This window comes from Atractosteus spatula, chromosome 13 (assembly GCF_055471065.1).
Source record: "Atractosteus spatula isolate fAtrSpa1 chromosome 13, fAtrSpa1.hap1, whole genome shotgun sequence".
NCBI lineage: Eukaryota > Metazoa > Chordata > Actinopteri > Semionotiformes > Lepisosteidae > Atractosteus > Atractosteus spatula.
In genome coordinates this window covers 3883108-3899509 of record NC_142718.1, presented here as the reverse complement: position 1 = coordinate 3899509, position 16402 = coordinate 3883108, and the positions used below count along the sequence as shown (strand labels likewise).

At 40.8% G+C, this 16402-nt stretch overlaps 1 protein-coding gene across 3 annotated transcripts in view; it reads right to left on the bottom strand.

Moving 5' to 3' along the window:
- The window catches only part of pard3ba (par-3 family cell polarity regulator beta a), a 315539-nt gene that overhangs the window by 112734 nt on the left and 186403 nt on the right, over nucleotides 1-16402 (bottom strand). For 2 of the 3 annotated variants that reach the window (XM_088930125.1, XM_088930126.1), the window contains exons 17-18: nucleotides 9797-10006; nucleotides 3271-3499 (exon numbers count right to left, since the gene is read on the bottom strand). In XM_088930125.1, coding sequence (XP_088786251.1) covers nucleotides 3271-3499; nucleotides 9797-10006 — 439 coding nt within the window. The remainder of the gene's footprint in view (nucleotides 1-3270; nucleotides 3500-9796; nucleotides 10007-16402) is intronic. The other variant, XM_088930127.1, reaches the window with a different exon arrangement.

The window sequence follows — 16402 nt, the reverse complement described above, 5'->3', positions numbered from 1 at the left end:
TTACATTTTCCTCTGTAATTGTCGGTGTTCATTTAACCACTTCTCATTCTTTTGAGTAAGAATATACTCAACTGGCCACATACCAGGAACCTCTGAGTAAGCTTTAGGGTGATCACTTTAGGGCAGAGTGGTGGCACGGTGACTAAGGATCTGCGCCTGTGGCTGGAAGGTTGCTGGTTCAAATCCCGCAGAGCAATCCTACTCCGTTGGGCCCCTGAGCAAGGCCCTTAACCCCAGCTGCTCCAGGGGCGCCGTATGAATGTCTGACCCTGCGCTCTGACCCCCAGCTTCTCTCCCTGTCTGTGTGTCTCATGGAGAGCAAGCTGGGGTATGTGAAAAGACAAATTCCTAATGCAAGAAATTGTATATGGCCAATAAAGTGATCTTATCATACAGTGCTGTCAGTGACAGATGGATGATTCCTCTTCCAATCAATGCCTTCCACCCTGTATGGCTCCTACTCTGAAACCTGCAATATGTCAAATAGCAAATGGGTGTGCTGGAGGAAAAATACCAAGTCCTCGCTCCTTGCATACTGGTGCAGAAGATGTACCGATTAGCAGACTGGGAGCCAAGGAGAAAAAATAAATGGGGTTTCTATTTGATTTTTAACAAAAAAGGAGTCTTGCTTTGTAATGACACTTGTGGCAGAATGGACTGGCCTAATCAAGGGCTCAATCAGCACACTCTATGCAAGACAAGAAAATGATCCTCTTAGCAACAGAAATGAAACCCTGCCATCAAAAGTAAACACAAAATGTCTGTTCACAGCACATATTAATGTAATCAGCAGTCTATGTAAATCATCATCAACTAGGCTTCAATTCCCTCTTAATCCTCAAATGTACTGGCTATTTCTTTTTAATTGTTGCTCAAATAAAACACAGCCATCAATAATCTTTACTTTAGCTGCCAAGAGTGCAATGTCAAATTGTGTAATAACTGCTTATCTCTGCAAAACCACAAATGTCCTTTGACTATATCTATAATCTGTACATATACACTGTCCATTTTAAATGCAGACCATTCAGTTGGAAGATGAGATACAGCCAGGAAACCTATTAATATTCCTGGCACTTATTAAGAATAAGGTTTGTAAAAGAGTATTGTTAAAGTGGATGAATGAAATACTAGTACAGTATCAGATACGTCAGATTGAACTAGATTACCACTTAAAAATGAAAAATGTTTTGGAGCACCCTGCTTGAAGGGTGTATAGTAAGTTAACAACAGATAGATGGGGTAGAGGGAGTTGGCTGATTGCAAGGTCCAGGAAACAGAGATATATATGGATCTTAAAATGCACTAATTATTTTGACCTTGTTGCATATCGTTGAAGAAATAAGGTGGGTCCCTAGCAGGTCAAGAGGAACAGACACTCAAACAGATGATCAAGGGCTCAGCTGTAACCGGGATGCACTCAGCCGGACCACTGGCTGTCCACCTGCAAGGGTAAAACTTGATACAGTGACTTCCTGGGCATGAAGGACATGCTTGTCTTCTCTGAACCTCCTGCATGAGGCTGCCCCTCATGTGTTAAAAGTCAAATGGCTCAAAGCTGAGCAGGTAAGAAGAGGGAGGCCTTCCTACACTTCCTCATTCCCCAGTGTGGGTGCAGGGTTTATAGCTGTGAGATGAGACATAACCATGCAATTGGGACTCCATATTGGGTGGATATACAGTATAACAAAATAATAAGGATAGAAATGAATCATAAGAATGGATTTCTCATGGTTTCAACTCAACAGTGTCCTCAGATTCAAGGACCTGAAGCAGATATCGTCTTGATCAAAGCGTGAACTTTTTATGGTGACCACAAGGAATTTCAACCATACAAAGCCATGATAAAGCACGTCCCCCTTTAGACTGGTATTCAAAGTGCTAATTCATTCTGCACAAGTCTTAAATATTTGAGAAACGGTTATTTAAAATTGGTGACACTTGGGTTTTAAAGTGCTGCTAAGAGCGTATGGGAAGACAAGCTGTAAAGGTTGAATTTGAGGTGAAAGCTCTCGAAAAGGTCAAGCATTTAATGGAAGGAAAAGAAAAGAAAAAAATGACCTTTTCAACACGTTCAGGAAAGTGTCCCAGCAGAAGTGCCCACTTTCCCAAAACATGCTTCAGAAGATGGGAAAAACTGTCTCAGGAAGAGTGAAACCCCTGTGTTTCAGTCATACAAACAAGACTGTTTTGAACCTCTCTTAGAAGGCTAAACTGTATGTCAGAAATGCTCTGTCCAATATTCCCCTAGCCTGCTGGTGGGCTTAGTTGTGCAGAATGCTCTCTGTAGGACAGCGAGTTGAATAGGCTGGGCTAGATATATACAGCTGCCGGCCCACTGTGACAAGAAACCCATTTCAGGGAAGAATTGTGTGAAACAGAGCATCCAGCCAAATTAAAACAATTAAAAAAGTAATTGCCAGTCAGGCTTAACCTGATGGGACTTATATGGCCTGATTTGCAGAATCAATCAGCCAAAACGTCCATTCTAATGAAATATTTACCAATCAGCCAGCGGATGCTAAGTGTGTCGCACTTCATGCTATCATTGAGTATTGGTCCTGGCACAGGCCAAAAAAGGTAAGGAACAAAATATCTTGAGGAATAGAGGGAAAATAGCCCATTGGAGGGGAATGGTTTCTCTTTTCTCACCAGTTTCTCACCGCTGGGGCGGTGCTGTGGCTCTGTGGCTAAGGATCTGCGCCTGTGGCTGGAAGATTGCCGGTTCAAATCCCGCGGCCGGCAGAGGAATCCTACACCGTTGGGCCCCTGAGCAAGGCCCTTAACCCCAGCTGCTCCAGGGGCGTCGTATAAATGGCTGACCCTGCACTCTGACCCCCAGCTTCTCTCCCTGTCTGTGTTTCTCATGGAGAGGAAGCTGGGGTATGTGAAAAGACAAATTCCTGATACAAGAAATCGTATATGGCCAATCAAGTGATCTTCTTTATGGTGAAGTGCACTGAATATTCGCTTCTGGCTGGCCTATCTAAAATAGCTTAGGTTTTTCGGTAGGTTTCTATGCTGCTTCTGCTTCTTGCAAACATTTTACTTGCTCTGGAGAGGTTTATACATCTGCAAAAATCCATGAAAATGCTGGCACATATCTTCCACTTTGACTCGTGCATATGGGCATACGCCAGAGATGTACCTTGCATTTTTGCAAACTGTCCCATTTCTGACAGCGACTCTCCGTCACCCCCCTGCTACTGTGTGGAGTCATGTAAAGTGAGATATCCCTGCCCTGGTTAGAGAAGAACGGAAAGAAAGTACCTCAACATTGCTCCGAATCCTTTCTTTTTACTTTTCTTATCTTGCTCCTCGATATCCTCCAGCCTCTTCCGGTCTTTTTCCTTCCCTTTGGTTTTCGCCTTGTCCTTCTTCTTCTCCTTCGCTTTCTTCTTCTTGTCCTTCTTGCTTTCGTCGGCGTTGTCCGGGTTGCCCTGGCGCGAGGACCCGCTGGCAGGGGTGTCCCGTCCCGAGCTTTGGTCCGAGAGTTCGTCTGTTCGGGGCGGCAGAGACAACGAATATCAGGACGGGGTTTCAAACGGTTACAGCAGCGGCCTTGAAAAACAGTCAGCACTGAGCACGTGCATCTGTTGAGAGTACATCAGTTACTAAAAAAAGCCACGTGCGTCCTTGTATGCAATTGATAGAAACAAATGGTGTTCATGGTAAACCACTGCTCTCTGTCTACTGCTCTTGTCCATGGAAATAAGTTCAACTTGCATGGATTTCAGATTTAACTGTTCCATGGTGCAGTTTCACAATACTCTTAAACAGCTAAGTAACAGTATAAGTGCTCTGTAAATATAGTATAGAAAGAATAGGCCTACTCATATTAAAAAGCAACCTCTATATACTGAATGAGTGTTTTAAAATTGATGTTGGTAAAGAACAATGGGTGACGTTATTTCTAAGGTAACACTCAAAAACTTTTCACATCCCTGAAATCCTTTCTCTTCATTCTCTGCCAAGAGCCCATGCCACTCTTGACCCTTTTCTCTCCAATTCCCAACACATTTCTTCTCTGGCGCTGCTCCTGCTGCCTCTTCTTGTGCAACAGTCGCAGGAGCTGACCCTTCGTTAATTGTTCAGCACAACTCCCATCCCCGGCCCCGGCCTTCTCCCAGATTCCCTTCCACTTAGCACCGACAAAGGAGGCCAGCCACCCACCCACTCTTTCTTCTTCAACGCGTTGCTGATTCACAGCTCCGGTCGCCCCACACCTCTGATTCAAAACCCCGGTGCTTACCTACCGTTGTCTCCGTCGCTCCGTTCCTGCCCATGTCTCCTTTGCCCACCTCTAACCCTCGTCATCCCAGTTCGCTTTTCCGTTTCTACTGCCCATTCATTCGCCCCCCCCCTCCAAAACCCATCTGTTTAGGGAGCTCACGCAACCTCTCAGCTCCCACCCTCACCCTTCATTAAGTCCTACACTGTCAACTGGCAATTATATTTCTTCACAACCATGGAACATGGCAGTCATGTTACTGCCATTTTATATACTGTCAGTGGCAGTTTTATTATTTTAGGTGGCCCTGACATTCCTGCTACAGGTTTTGCTTGTCTCATTGTCATTATATCGATTTTAGCCTTACCAGACCAGCACGATTGTTCCTTGTGCTTACCCTTAATTTAAATATTCTATATTGTAAGCCACAGTGGTTAAGGATGTCAGCCGACAATTTCTCACCTCTTTTCCATCAGGGTAAGACATTTGCATACTGTAAATATATATATATAGCCAGACACCAAAAACTAATCTTGCAACCACCTAATGTGATCCTTTTCATCCATGAAGTGTCAGCTTTACCTCCACTGCCTTCACGCTACAGCTAAAAGGCCAAAAGGCTGGATTGAATGTTCTTTCAAGGGACCGTAAGGGAAGAACGTCATATGTAGTTTTTATCCATTTGAGGTCTTAATGAAGGCCTTGACAATGGACATTTTGAAATTTAGATTCCTTTTCAAGTCATCGCTGGCTTTGCCCAGTACTTAACGTTTGGGGAATACATTCCTGGTGTAATGGATGTTTTAAACTGCCTTTTTTCCCACTGCTAAAAGCATGCACGCAAAATGGAAGAGAAACTCATAATTTCAAAGCTGCTGACACAGCCATCTGTTACTGCCCATCCGAAGTGGGGCTGAATAAAGTAAGCTATCAATCTTAGGCTGCTCTCCTGAAACAAGTCTTTCATTTTACTGCTTTTGCAATGCTTATCAGATGGTCATTTTAGTGAAAAGAACAGATGTAAATTTACTTGTGCCTGGAAATGGGACTTTGCTGTGTAAATTGGTGGACAAAACACACACTACTAAATCAATGCTGTTAGCCATACGCACACGTGACCAAATGGTGGGTACTTAATTATTGTAAAGGCTGTTAGTTGTGTAGCAGCTACTGCATACCGAATGCTTTCTCTCCTTCAAAACACAAACCGCAGACAATTCTCTGATGTTAACCTGATGTTTTTTTTCATTCATTATCATTCTCTCTCCACCTTGTCTGGTACCACAACAGAGCTATGCATCAATTCTGGAATTTTAATTCTTGGCACTGCAGAGTGTGTTATAAGGACAAGAGCAAAGCTTTTTTTTTCCGCAATAAAAAACTCTGGACATCCTGTTGAGATATTGTGCTGCATAAGAAGCAATCGCACTGGCAATTTTGATCCCTCAGTAGTAGATAAGGAATCGCTTATGTCATTTATCGAGCAAAAACAAAGAAAAAACGAAAAATAAGCCCTTGATTTGGATATGTGGTCAGACAGGAGATGCATAATTTATTGTTTCCTGACAAATACAGGCAGAATGTGTAACACAGCAACATCATTAAAAATGAACACACTGGACAAAGAATATTTATTACTCAATACTGTGGGGAAAAAAACATTGTAAAAAATGGGCCTGACTGCGATGTAAATTCAACTTACATTGAGACAGATTAAATGCTTCTTGGAAAACTATGTTGCAACTATTGTCACAGGTATTTCTGTACCCAAGTCTGAATTGCTAAAAATACCTGGTTGTTTGCTGTTGACTGCAACTTTGATTACATTAGAAAAGCAACACTTAAGAGCTGTATAGGTCCCACTACTCAGAACAACCACCCAGAGCGACTGCGTTAACAAAGACAGTCTCAGCTCACAAAGACTTCAACACACTCCCTTTACAAGGCTGCAGTGCCTCTCCTCAAGATACAGCGGAAAGGTTATATTCTCTGAGCAGGAATTGGTGTGAAATTTCACTCTCTTTTCAACAGTGAAGGAAATATCTGACTTTTCGGCACGCTTTATGAAGACAAACAGAATGATGGATGACATCAGGGACCAATTCACTCTCAGGAACAAGGGAATGCATGCAGAATGATTAAGTATTTTAAATCGTATTTTAGAAGAGACATAACCTGTTCCTCAAAAAAGGATACAGCAACCATAATAGGCCTTTGGTTGTGTCCTATTCTTCTTTAGCCTGAGTGTTGCTGAAAAATAAGCTAAACTTCTCTTAGTGACAATGCAACACATTCCACTGCGATGAGTCATTCAGTAATTAATATTCTGTGAGCCACTTTTAGTTCTGAAGTCCATCTCATTTTGTTTTTTCCATATCGCGCATTGAGAGTGGTTTCATTACAAAATGAATTGTAGCATGCCTGTGCTGTACTGCTTCTGGGAGAAAACAGAAAACAAATCCAAAGAAATCCCTGGAAGGCTCTCTGGCATGTCTGTCCTCTGAGATATCACCGGGCACCGCTGTGTTTCCAGTTCTGTGATATGAGCTATAATGAAAAAAACTGTTGAATTGTTTTATTCAGCTTTCAGGAGGTGTCAAAGAAGTCCATCAGAATGTAGACAAAACTACAAAAGATCCAGAGAGTTGGTCAGTTCTGACAGGCCTAGTCTGTCTGAAAAACTGCATTTTCAACCACAAGTAAACAAGTTTCAACAAATGGATGGAAGAAAAACTACTGACCCACTCCAATAAGTGGAAATGTTGTGCAGCCCATCTTGAAAAGTGTCTGACCTAGATAATCCAAATCACTCCTCTGACTTCACCATGGAAACCAAGAATGAGGGGACACATGGCATTAAAAATGAATCATAGTAAACACAATTCTGAAAACATAAACATTTCTTAACACAAAAAAATGTAATGTACAAGGACATGGTATTAAGCCTTGTTGTGAAAGATATTCCACTAGGATATCCAATTCCTGAGATGAAGGAATCCGAAATGACCAAAATGAGACTGGTAGCTACTTATCATATCTTCCCTTTTAAAATAATTCATTCTAAGCAAGGAGAGCAAAAGCTGGTCAGAGAGAACATTTCTTTTAAATTAAGAAACTTGGGCAGTTCTAATTTCTTTAAAGTGTTATTCCTCAGAAGGCCTGAGTCCTTCTAAAATAACATTCTTCCTTTTCTCTAACAAGTCTAAATGTCAACAGAAAATATTAATCAGCATTACAGAAAGCACATGGTATATACAAATAGATATATACTGTAATAAAAATGTAATTTTTTTAAGATGCACCCTGAAAGATTTTGTAGGCTTAAAGAAATCCATTCACTCTGTCTTGAGAGCTCTCGGGAGAGGTCTAAGCTGGATGAGGCTGGAATATGATTAGCTGGGATAGTTCAGAGCAGTGGTAAAATCATGTGGTCACTTTATATGTTTTAGTTTCTGTAAGCTTTACTTTTATAACTGAGAAATTAGTTTTTTTTTATTTTCAGGATGTCTTTCTCAAAGCCAGGATCTATCTCGCTTACGTGTGGGCCATCTTTAATATTACAAATTGTTTTGTTTTTACTTTAGACATGGCTCAAAAATACTGATGCTGAAATGATTTAACCGTCACTATAGATGGTAACAAAACAATGGGTGTAAACCTACTTTATCATTCAAATTCTCTGACGTACTACTCTATAGCACCATTTCTCTGAAGGAAAGGTTCCTGTAATAAACCAAGCTATGTTTTCTTGAATTACCAGTTTGAATTCTTGTCCCGAGAATCAAACTTCACTGGCTTTCACGATAAACACCTGAGACAGTAAGCTGATGGACTGCTCAAGTCATACAGATGTAAGATTATATAACAGCTTACTTTTATTTCATGTGAAATAAGATCACCCTGAAGGAAATGCTTTTAGAACTGTTTATAGACAAGTTAGGCAGAAGATACTTCGGCTCAACCCCTTGCTTGGGAAGTTAGGATCCCCTGCAGAGTGAGGAGTTGGCCACTGAGGATGGGTGGAGACTTAATGCAGAAAATAGAGGAACAGAGAAGGTATTACTGTAGGTTTGATATGTTTTTCTGAATTTCACGTTTTGGGGAATTCAGAATTAGAGTATCAGAAATGAGGCAGATGTTGATGGCTCTCGTTCCTCCCAGACATTCGTTAAAAAACGCCAGTGTCTGGGAGATCTTGCTAACATCTTATAATTACAGAACAGTCCTGTCCAACGTACAACACTTCACTGTATTTTGTGGTTCAGCTCATCAGTTTTTTTTTCCTCCTTTTGTCATTTTGTCTTCTTTTGTTTTACACTTGGTTGTTTCCATTTTCCGATCTGAAAATCCCACTGCTAACCGGAAGGGTGGATTCACCCAGAATTTGGAGAACTTAACGCCTGTAGATGCTGCACCGTGCTATAAATACGGGGAAGCCAACTTTAAAGAACAGAGCCGATAATGAATTGTATCGGCATATAATTGTCGTTATTTAATTTTTGACACTGCAACACTCACTGTTTAATACAAGCAGGAATGATTAACTTTGTTCTCCAATTGATTTGGATGTGCTTGTTTTAATGTCATTTGGCAGCATTTTCCACAGGCTGCATTGATGTACTTATTGGTAGCCGATCTTTGATCACTGAGAAGAATGCAGAGCTCACTCTCGTCATATTGGAGGGAGTTCATTAAGTGTTAGTCAGCTTGATACAGATTTTTTGTAGTTGGCTTTGATGCTCATTCATGGAAACCGCCTGCTACCTCATGAATATAAAGGGCGAGGGTGTATTCCGTTTTTTGCTCCTCTCGCACTCTTCACCCTCAGCAGGACAGCAGAGCTCTTGACCTTCAGCTGCAGAGGCTCTGTTTTGACATGGGCTTGTCCGGAGACACGGTGCAGCACTGTGGGAAACCCTCTCGCACAGATGTTTCAGCTCTGTCGTTTTCCCACATGATGCCCCATCACCCCACAATCAACACGTCCTGAGCAAAGCTACGCCAGCTTCTTCAAAAGATTTACTCGCGCCTGCGCTACTGAAGAGCCCCTCGTTCGGGAGCGTTGCGACACCATTTCAGGTCCGCAGAACTTTTGCCAGCGTTTTCCTCGCAAAAAGAACAAAATTAAGCCGGGATCACTTTTTACTGAAACGGTGTCTCACACTGTAAGACTAGGTCTTCTTAAATATGCACTGAACAGCAAAAGAAGATGAATTCTCCTGTGGGACAATTACACGCCTTTAAAAGAAAATATATTTCACTGAGGCTAGAATTTAATTTAGCAGCGATCATTGCTTCTTCACGGGGTACAAAGGCAACTTTATTCACCTGATGTTTAACGGCTCAGGTTTTTTTTTTTTCCAGGATGTATCATCCCAATATTACAGTTCAAAATACCTTGTTTTACCTCTATTTATAAATACGGATCACCTCGAAGTCTCCCGTCTGTCACGGAAGGGTGGAGAGCAAGTTCTCATGTTGTCACACATTGGAACCACCCCACCCCAGTTTGGACGAAGCGAGCGCATTCAGACCGAGCCGGTTTATAACTCAATGGCCTCGTACCGTCATCCGCTTCCGGGGGCCCGTCGTAGGACTTGTCGATGGCCGCCCGGAAGCTCTCGTTGCAGCCTCGCCCGCGCACCATGTGCGGCCTGGGCCTGTGGAAGGGCAGCTCGTTCTTCTTCACCTCCGACATGGCTGTCTGCAGGCTCTCCAGGGAGCTCGACTTCTTCAGGCCCAGGGTGGGACCCAGGTCTCCGCCGCGAGGCGGACCTGTCGAGGGAGAGGCAGGAGCGGTTGAAATCCGGCAAACGAGAAAGGGTATTTGAAACGCGACTCGCCAACGCAGCAGACCAGAGGAAGACAAGACTCGGGGAACACCCAGAGGTCTTCCCCCTCTCCCTCCTGTCTAAAAGCAATAAAACATTCAGCTACTGTATGGATTTACAGCAGGTTTTGTACCAAATACTACCACGAGAACAAACACCAATTTGTTTTCATAAGACCTTGGTTTGCCTCTCTCTCTCTGACAAATGTATCTTTGAGAAGGAATTTCTCAAATTTTGCTTTCACTTGGGGCTGGATTCAAAATAACATTAACCCCAGGGTTGTGCTGGATATGCTCAACATGATGCCGATAATGCTACCTACCATCACTGGGAATCTCATCACTGATCAGCGATGTCGTACCTTATCAAGATATAAAACATATCCAGCAGGGCATTAGAAATAATGGCATTCTGAATACACCCCTCAGTGAAATCAGAATAGTATATTTAATAAAGATTACAGGGTGTACAGAGGTATGGACATAGCCTCCATTGCAGCTGTCTTATACCACCCTTCTATTTATACTTTATTAATTTACTGTAACTTTAACCTTTGCTCCCTTCTTGCGAGAATTTGCTACCATCATTTCGAGAGACCCATGGATCATGAAGGAAGTCAAACTTTCTCACATGAGAACACATGGAGGATGAAGCTCTAACCCTTCATTTGCCTTTGCAGCTCAAGAGAGCCATATATCATCATCATCCCGGCCACTTCAAAGGAACGGTGGGCAACTTGGCTCCACTGAGCCTTCAGACATATAATGCTGCCAGATTCAGACAGAACTGAGCTACCCAGCACACTCAGAATTCATCAAGGCAGACATATTCTGAAGCTTGTGAAAGGCTAAGGGTTAGGGAGCAATTGCTGAATTACTGTCATATTAAGCACGTTCTGAAAATTAAGCGCCCTTCACAGAACAGTGCAAAGTCCAATTACCAATATAAATCTTTGACAATACATGCCGTACATTAAGAGCAATCCTTTTCCAGACTACCACTTTGAAGTAAGAAGATTTATTTATATATATAAATATTAAAGCCCAGCAAAGAAGAAAGAAAGCAGGTTGATTCTTCTGGGAAAAGGTACAAAGCAGAGGAAATTTTCAGGTTACGTAAGCACTTTAAATCCCCCTGAATGTGTGGGCTGATAGCGGGTTAAATCCACTGCCTTAAATCCCTTTTAAAGTTTGAACTCCTTTTATGAAAATTACTTTTTAAATTTTGCCTGCACTGATCTAAGTGATGAATGGTCCTGCTGAGCCAGGAACAGGCTACACTGTTTATCATCTCAATCAATCATGACTTTGACATTGCTGGAGTACTCTCCAGCCCAAAACACATCTATCTTGTAACATCTCCTAACATCCTTTTCTTACGGTAAGGGGGATAATCACAAGAATCAAAATGAAATCATTAGCTAAAGGAATGCAGATCTAACAAAGCATTCATGAATCAAAAAAATCGTCATATTGACAGCCACCGTCAGTTAGAATTCAAACAAGCTTTGCCTTCAATTTTTTTTCACTAATGGGCATGCAAATTAAGATTGAAGTTGCTGTATTATTTTAATCCATACAGCCGCAGAAGGCAGTATGAACTAAACTCTAAATCAGCGAGAAGCAACCTTGAGTTTGTGTGCAGGACTGTGGTACATGAAGATATCCTGCTTATCAAGCCAGTCCCTTTCATACTGTTTTCTCAACAGAAGTGATGTCTCAAGACATAAAATTGAGACTAATACCTACAAGACTATGAATGTTTCTATCCCGAAATTAAATCCCTAACCCACTACCCTATTGTATTCAGGTAGCTAACGGGGACCAGGGAGAAAATCCTTAGGGAGACAATGTGGAGCAGCCAGGCAAGCCTCACTTGCAGGTTTTTCCCTGCTTTAGGACAAGGGGATAACATGCAAACTCCACATACAAGACACCTCAGCTCAGAATCAAATCCTAACCCCATCCGCCAATATTCTTCGTATTGTTATATCTTTCATGGAAACCCCTCCCCCACCAGAATCACACCCCTGGGAGACAAATAAAAACCATGAGAGAGTATTTGGTTTATATGAGATAATGGATCTGGTGAGAACTACACTTCCCAACATGCTGTGGGGGGGATTATCTGCTGCCCTCTGTCATCTGACCCATCAGATGAACATTTAGGAACCAGGAATTGTCGTCCTGCATCTACCACCTGGATACAGCAGGTGAAGGAGCTCAAATAAATAAGAGAATGGACAAGAAATGGCAGTATAAGAGCTGGACTGTGGGTTCATAAAAGGCTTTAGGACAGTGCCGGTCAGCAACACAGTTGTGATGCTTTGGTTTCAGAGGAACTAAAAAAAGCTCTGAAGAGAATTCAGCCTTTTCTTCTGTTTTCATAAATTAATTCATAAATGGACACCTATGCATGGATCTAAAACATCCATGTCTGTTGTGCCCCTTGTACAAAACCAGTTGATCTGACCAGTAATCCAAAGCGTGACAATCTTTGCAATGTTTCTCAAATGCACCACACAGTAATTGCAAACTTCTGCAAGTTACAACAGCTTCTCTTGAGTCCCAGCTTAAAACCTTGTGCATACAATAAAAGGAAAAGGTCAAGTCTTCTACAACCCTGAGAAAACAGGTTGACTGTTGGAGAAGGGCAATTAGAAGCAAACAACAACAGAGGATTTAACTTGAAACTTTAAAAACTACAAAAAAACATTTCGGAATAACATACTTTTTGGCAATTGGTGTTTAAATAGACTGGTGAAATAAGAAATTAAAGCTATTGAGGGAGTGATGTTTAATACTCCCCAAGTTATGGTTAGCTTCACGAGTCAAAAAAACTTAAAAAGTACAGACTATGACAGAACAAGTATACTGATTTACAGAAAGTTAAACTGAGCTCTTGGTCTGGGCCTTAATCTGTAAATGATTATTAGGCTATGTGTTGTAAAAACATCTGAGACTGGGAAAAAAAACACTTGACAATTACTTTACAAATAAAGCGCACACATGTGCAGAGCAGTCATTTCACAATTACACTTAAGAAACTGTAGCTTGCAGCACATACAGTAACTATTAGGCGATGTGATCTGCGTGAAAGGAAAAAAATAAAGATTTTGTAGCCATGGTTATGATAATCATCCTGTTACTCAGATGTTTCAACACAAGGAGAGAAAGTGCTAAGTAAAAATGCTTATCTCCACTGTTTTAAAATGTCTTGTATGATTACTGTACTTGGAAAGATTTAAACTACCAAAATACTTGTTAATTTGTGGTTTGCCAAGAAAATTGAGAGTTTCAGGCTGGAAAGTAGAAAGAATAAACAATATTTCAGCTGTTGAACCTTCTTCACATGTGTCAGGATGAAAAAGGCAGAGAAACTGGTCTGATGTAGCAATCAGCCTACACTGTTAAAGGCTTGTGTTGTAACAGCTGCACAGTCTTGGTCTCACAGAAATGTCATATAACCAGCAAACATATATCCCCTCTGACACCACCTGATAAATGCACATCATGTTCTGTATTATGCAGACGTCTTTAGGAACAGCCATAGTTCCTTAACAGGGAAGAATACGTTAGCCAACTATATTCTGCATGTGTCAGGTATTTGCAAACACAAAATATTCTAATGAAGCATCTTGATTGAATGTGGCATTCATTGGTATTGTGAAATTAAGATATAAAGCTTCAGATAATGGCTATATAGTTTATGAGAACATAAATAAAAAGAATAAAAATAGAGACAAAGTAAGGTTAACTGCACCTTTAAAGCATGGACACTAGGCTTAAGAACAGCTTCTACCGAACAGCATTACACATCCTTAACAGCTGACTGCAATGCCTCAGACTAAATGCACCTCTGCACTATGCATTTCTGACTTGGTCTACCATGTATTTTTGTTCTCTATCACATACTGACTGTCCATGCTATCAGTATTAATTATCCTCCTGTAATGTACTGTCTAACTTGTGTGGTGCCGTGTCATCTGCAGTACTGTCCATGTCCTGAGAGAAGGGCATGAATAAGAGTTCCGATGTACATCCAATATACGAGGCAACCTTGAGTTTGAGTGCGAGACTGTGGTACATGAAGATATCCTGTTTATCAAGCCACTCCTTTACACACTGTTTTCTCACCTCAACAGAAGTGATGTCTCAAGACATATGTTTGAGAATAACACCTACAAGATTATGAATGTTTCTGTCCCAAAATCAAATCCCTAAGCCACTACCATATTGCATTAAGGCAGCTAATGGGGACCAGGGAGAAAATCCTTAGGGAGATCATGTGGAGCAGCCAGGCAAGCCTCGCTTGCAGGTTTTCCACGCTTTAGAACATGGGGATAACATGCAAACTCCACACAGAAGGCACCCCAGTCCAGAATTAAATCCTGCCTTTTTCTGCCAATTTTCTTTATTTTGTTATATGTACATACGGCAATGAATTCTTCTATTACTACTCTACTAAAAAAATCAGCTTCAGTGAATTTGGGACAAATAATAAAAGCATGAAATATATCTTTTTGGTTTGACTACCTAGTCTAAGGCTTATCTTAATCCAGACTCACCAATTCAATCCTGCTCTGAGGCAGCAGCTCTATTGTTTATTAGTTTGGGCTTTCCAGAGATTTCAGGCTATGAAGACCAGGGTAATTATGCCTGAGATAACCTTTGTCAGAAACACACAATGTAAACTAAAAGAGTTGTAAACAAGCATAGCATCACAAGCATATAGAAAAAATGAATCACAGGTTATCCCTTAGGACAAACCAAGGGGAAAGAGCTTTAAACAGCATTATGTTTCAAAATTAAACCAGAAAAACACTGATACTTCACATCAGAACCCTTTGTCTTCCACACTTAAAGCTGTTTTCTAACCATAAGCAAACAAATCACATTTCCTTTGAAAGCAGTAGCCGATTCAGTAAAACAAAATTCAGATTTTTTAAACAGCCTCAAAGCTGTAACATCCCATTTAGCAAGAGTTTGAAGAAAATAAAAACTACGTGTTCTTTCACTAAGAGCACATAATCACGCCGCAAGAAGTATAAGGACAAAATCACAGGTAATGGAATTTTCTAAAACCTCACTTACCATTTTGTTTCTCTTTACTAAAAGTAAAATGCAACAGGCTGTGCTTTTTTCCTTGCTCAACAACTAGCTATTACTTCTAATTTTGTGAATGAAGGTGAATTCTTTATTCTACACTGATGCGAATTATTTATCGAATCCAAGACAGAAATCACTAGTAATCTAGTAATCTCTAGTTTTCCTGCACAGTTTTAAAACTGGACTGTTAAATGTCATTTTTTAAATCAGCACTTGAACCCGTTTCCACATTTGTTTCCATACTGTACTTTCTCAGTCCCTCACTGCAGTTGTTTTTCTGTTACACGCATACAGTATGACATACTTAAGCTCACTACAAAGCTCACTATTTTTGGCTCTCCAAATCCAGATTTTCTATATAAACATATTTTAATATAATTATATATTTCTAGATTTTCTTAATTTTCCTTGAATGCACTAATTAAATATTAACCTCTCTGAAATTACGACACTGCTTAATGATTACATTTCAAACTATATTATAGAGATCGAATACTTGACCAGATTTTGTTCTGTAGACCACTGCTACCATGCATGAACATAAGGAACACAAAGGATATGGAGTGACTTATGATTTCTGTTTCAGAAGTCTCTGCTTTCTCTGAACACACTGGCCCACCTATTTCAAAACACATTACTGGTTAGATTTCTAAGAATTCAGAAGCTTCATTTTATTTTTGGCTACCTGTACAAGGAGATGTTCCATATACAGTATAATATAAACACGGACTGAACTGTTTATTGGCCCAGTGGATAAAACCCGCTTTTCATAATCCTATATTCTCTTGTATTCTTTGTACATTTTGGCAGGAAACGTGGTCCTTGGATCTATTTACCTAGATTTGTGTGCATGTGTTTCTCATCCATGAATTTTAAATGTATGGTTTCTAAGGACGTCAATTAATATGGGTCAGACAACGTCCGTGTGAAAGTGAGAAGAAAATGAAAGATGCATTATTTATGGTGCAATCCTGTAATTTCCAACAAGCTTTGTGTAGTTGGTTTTGTTAAAGCCAGCCTCTGCTTGGCACCGAAGATCCCTTGAATCCCAGTGGATGGTGTACCTAAGGTCTCTGTAGCTTAATAGCACATTTAATACAAGATGTATATTTATGCATACTTTTTAGAAGCAGATTCATATACAGTTTCACTACTTAAACACAAATGAGCCAGGGAAAGGCAAGTTTTAACACTAGAGTGGAGTTTTAAAACATTTACCCTCATGCCTTAGC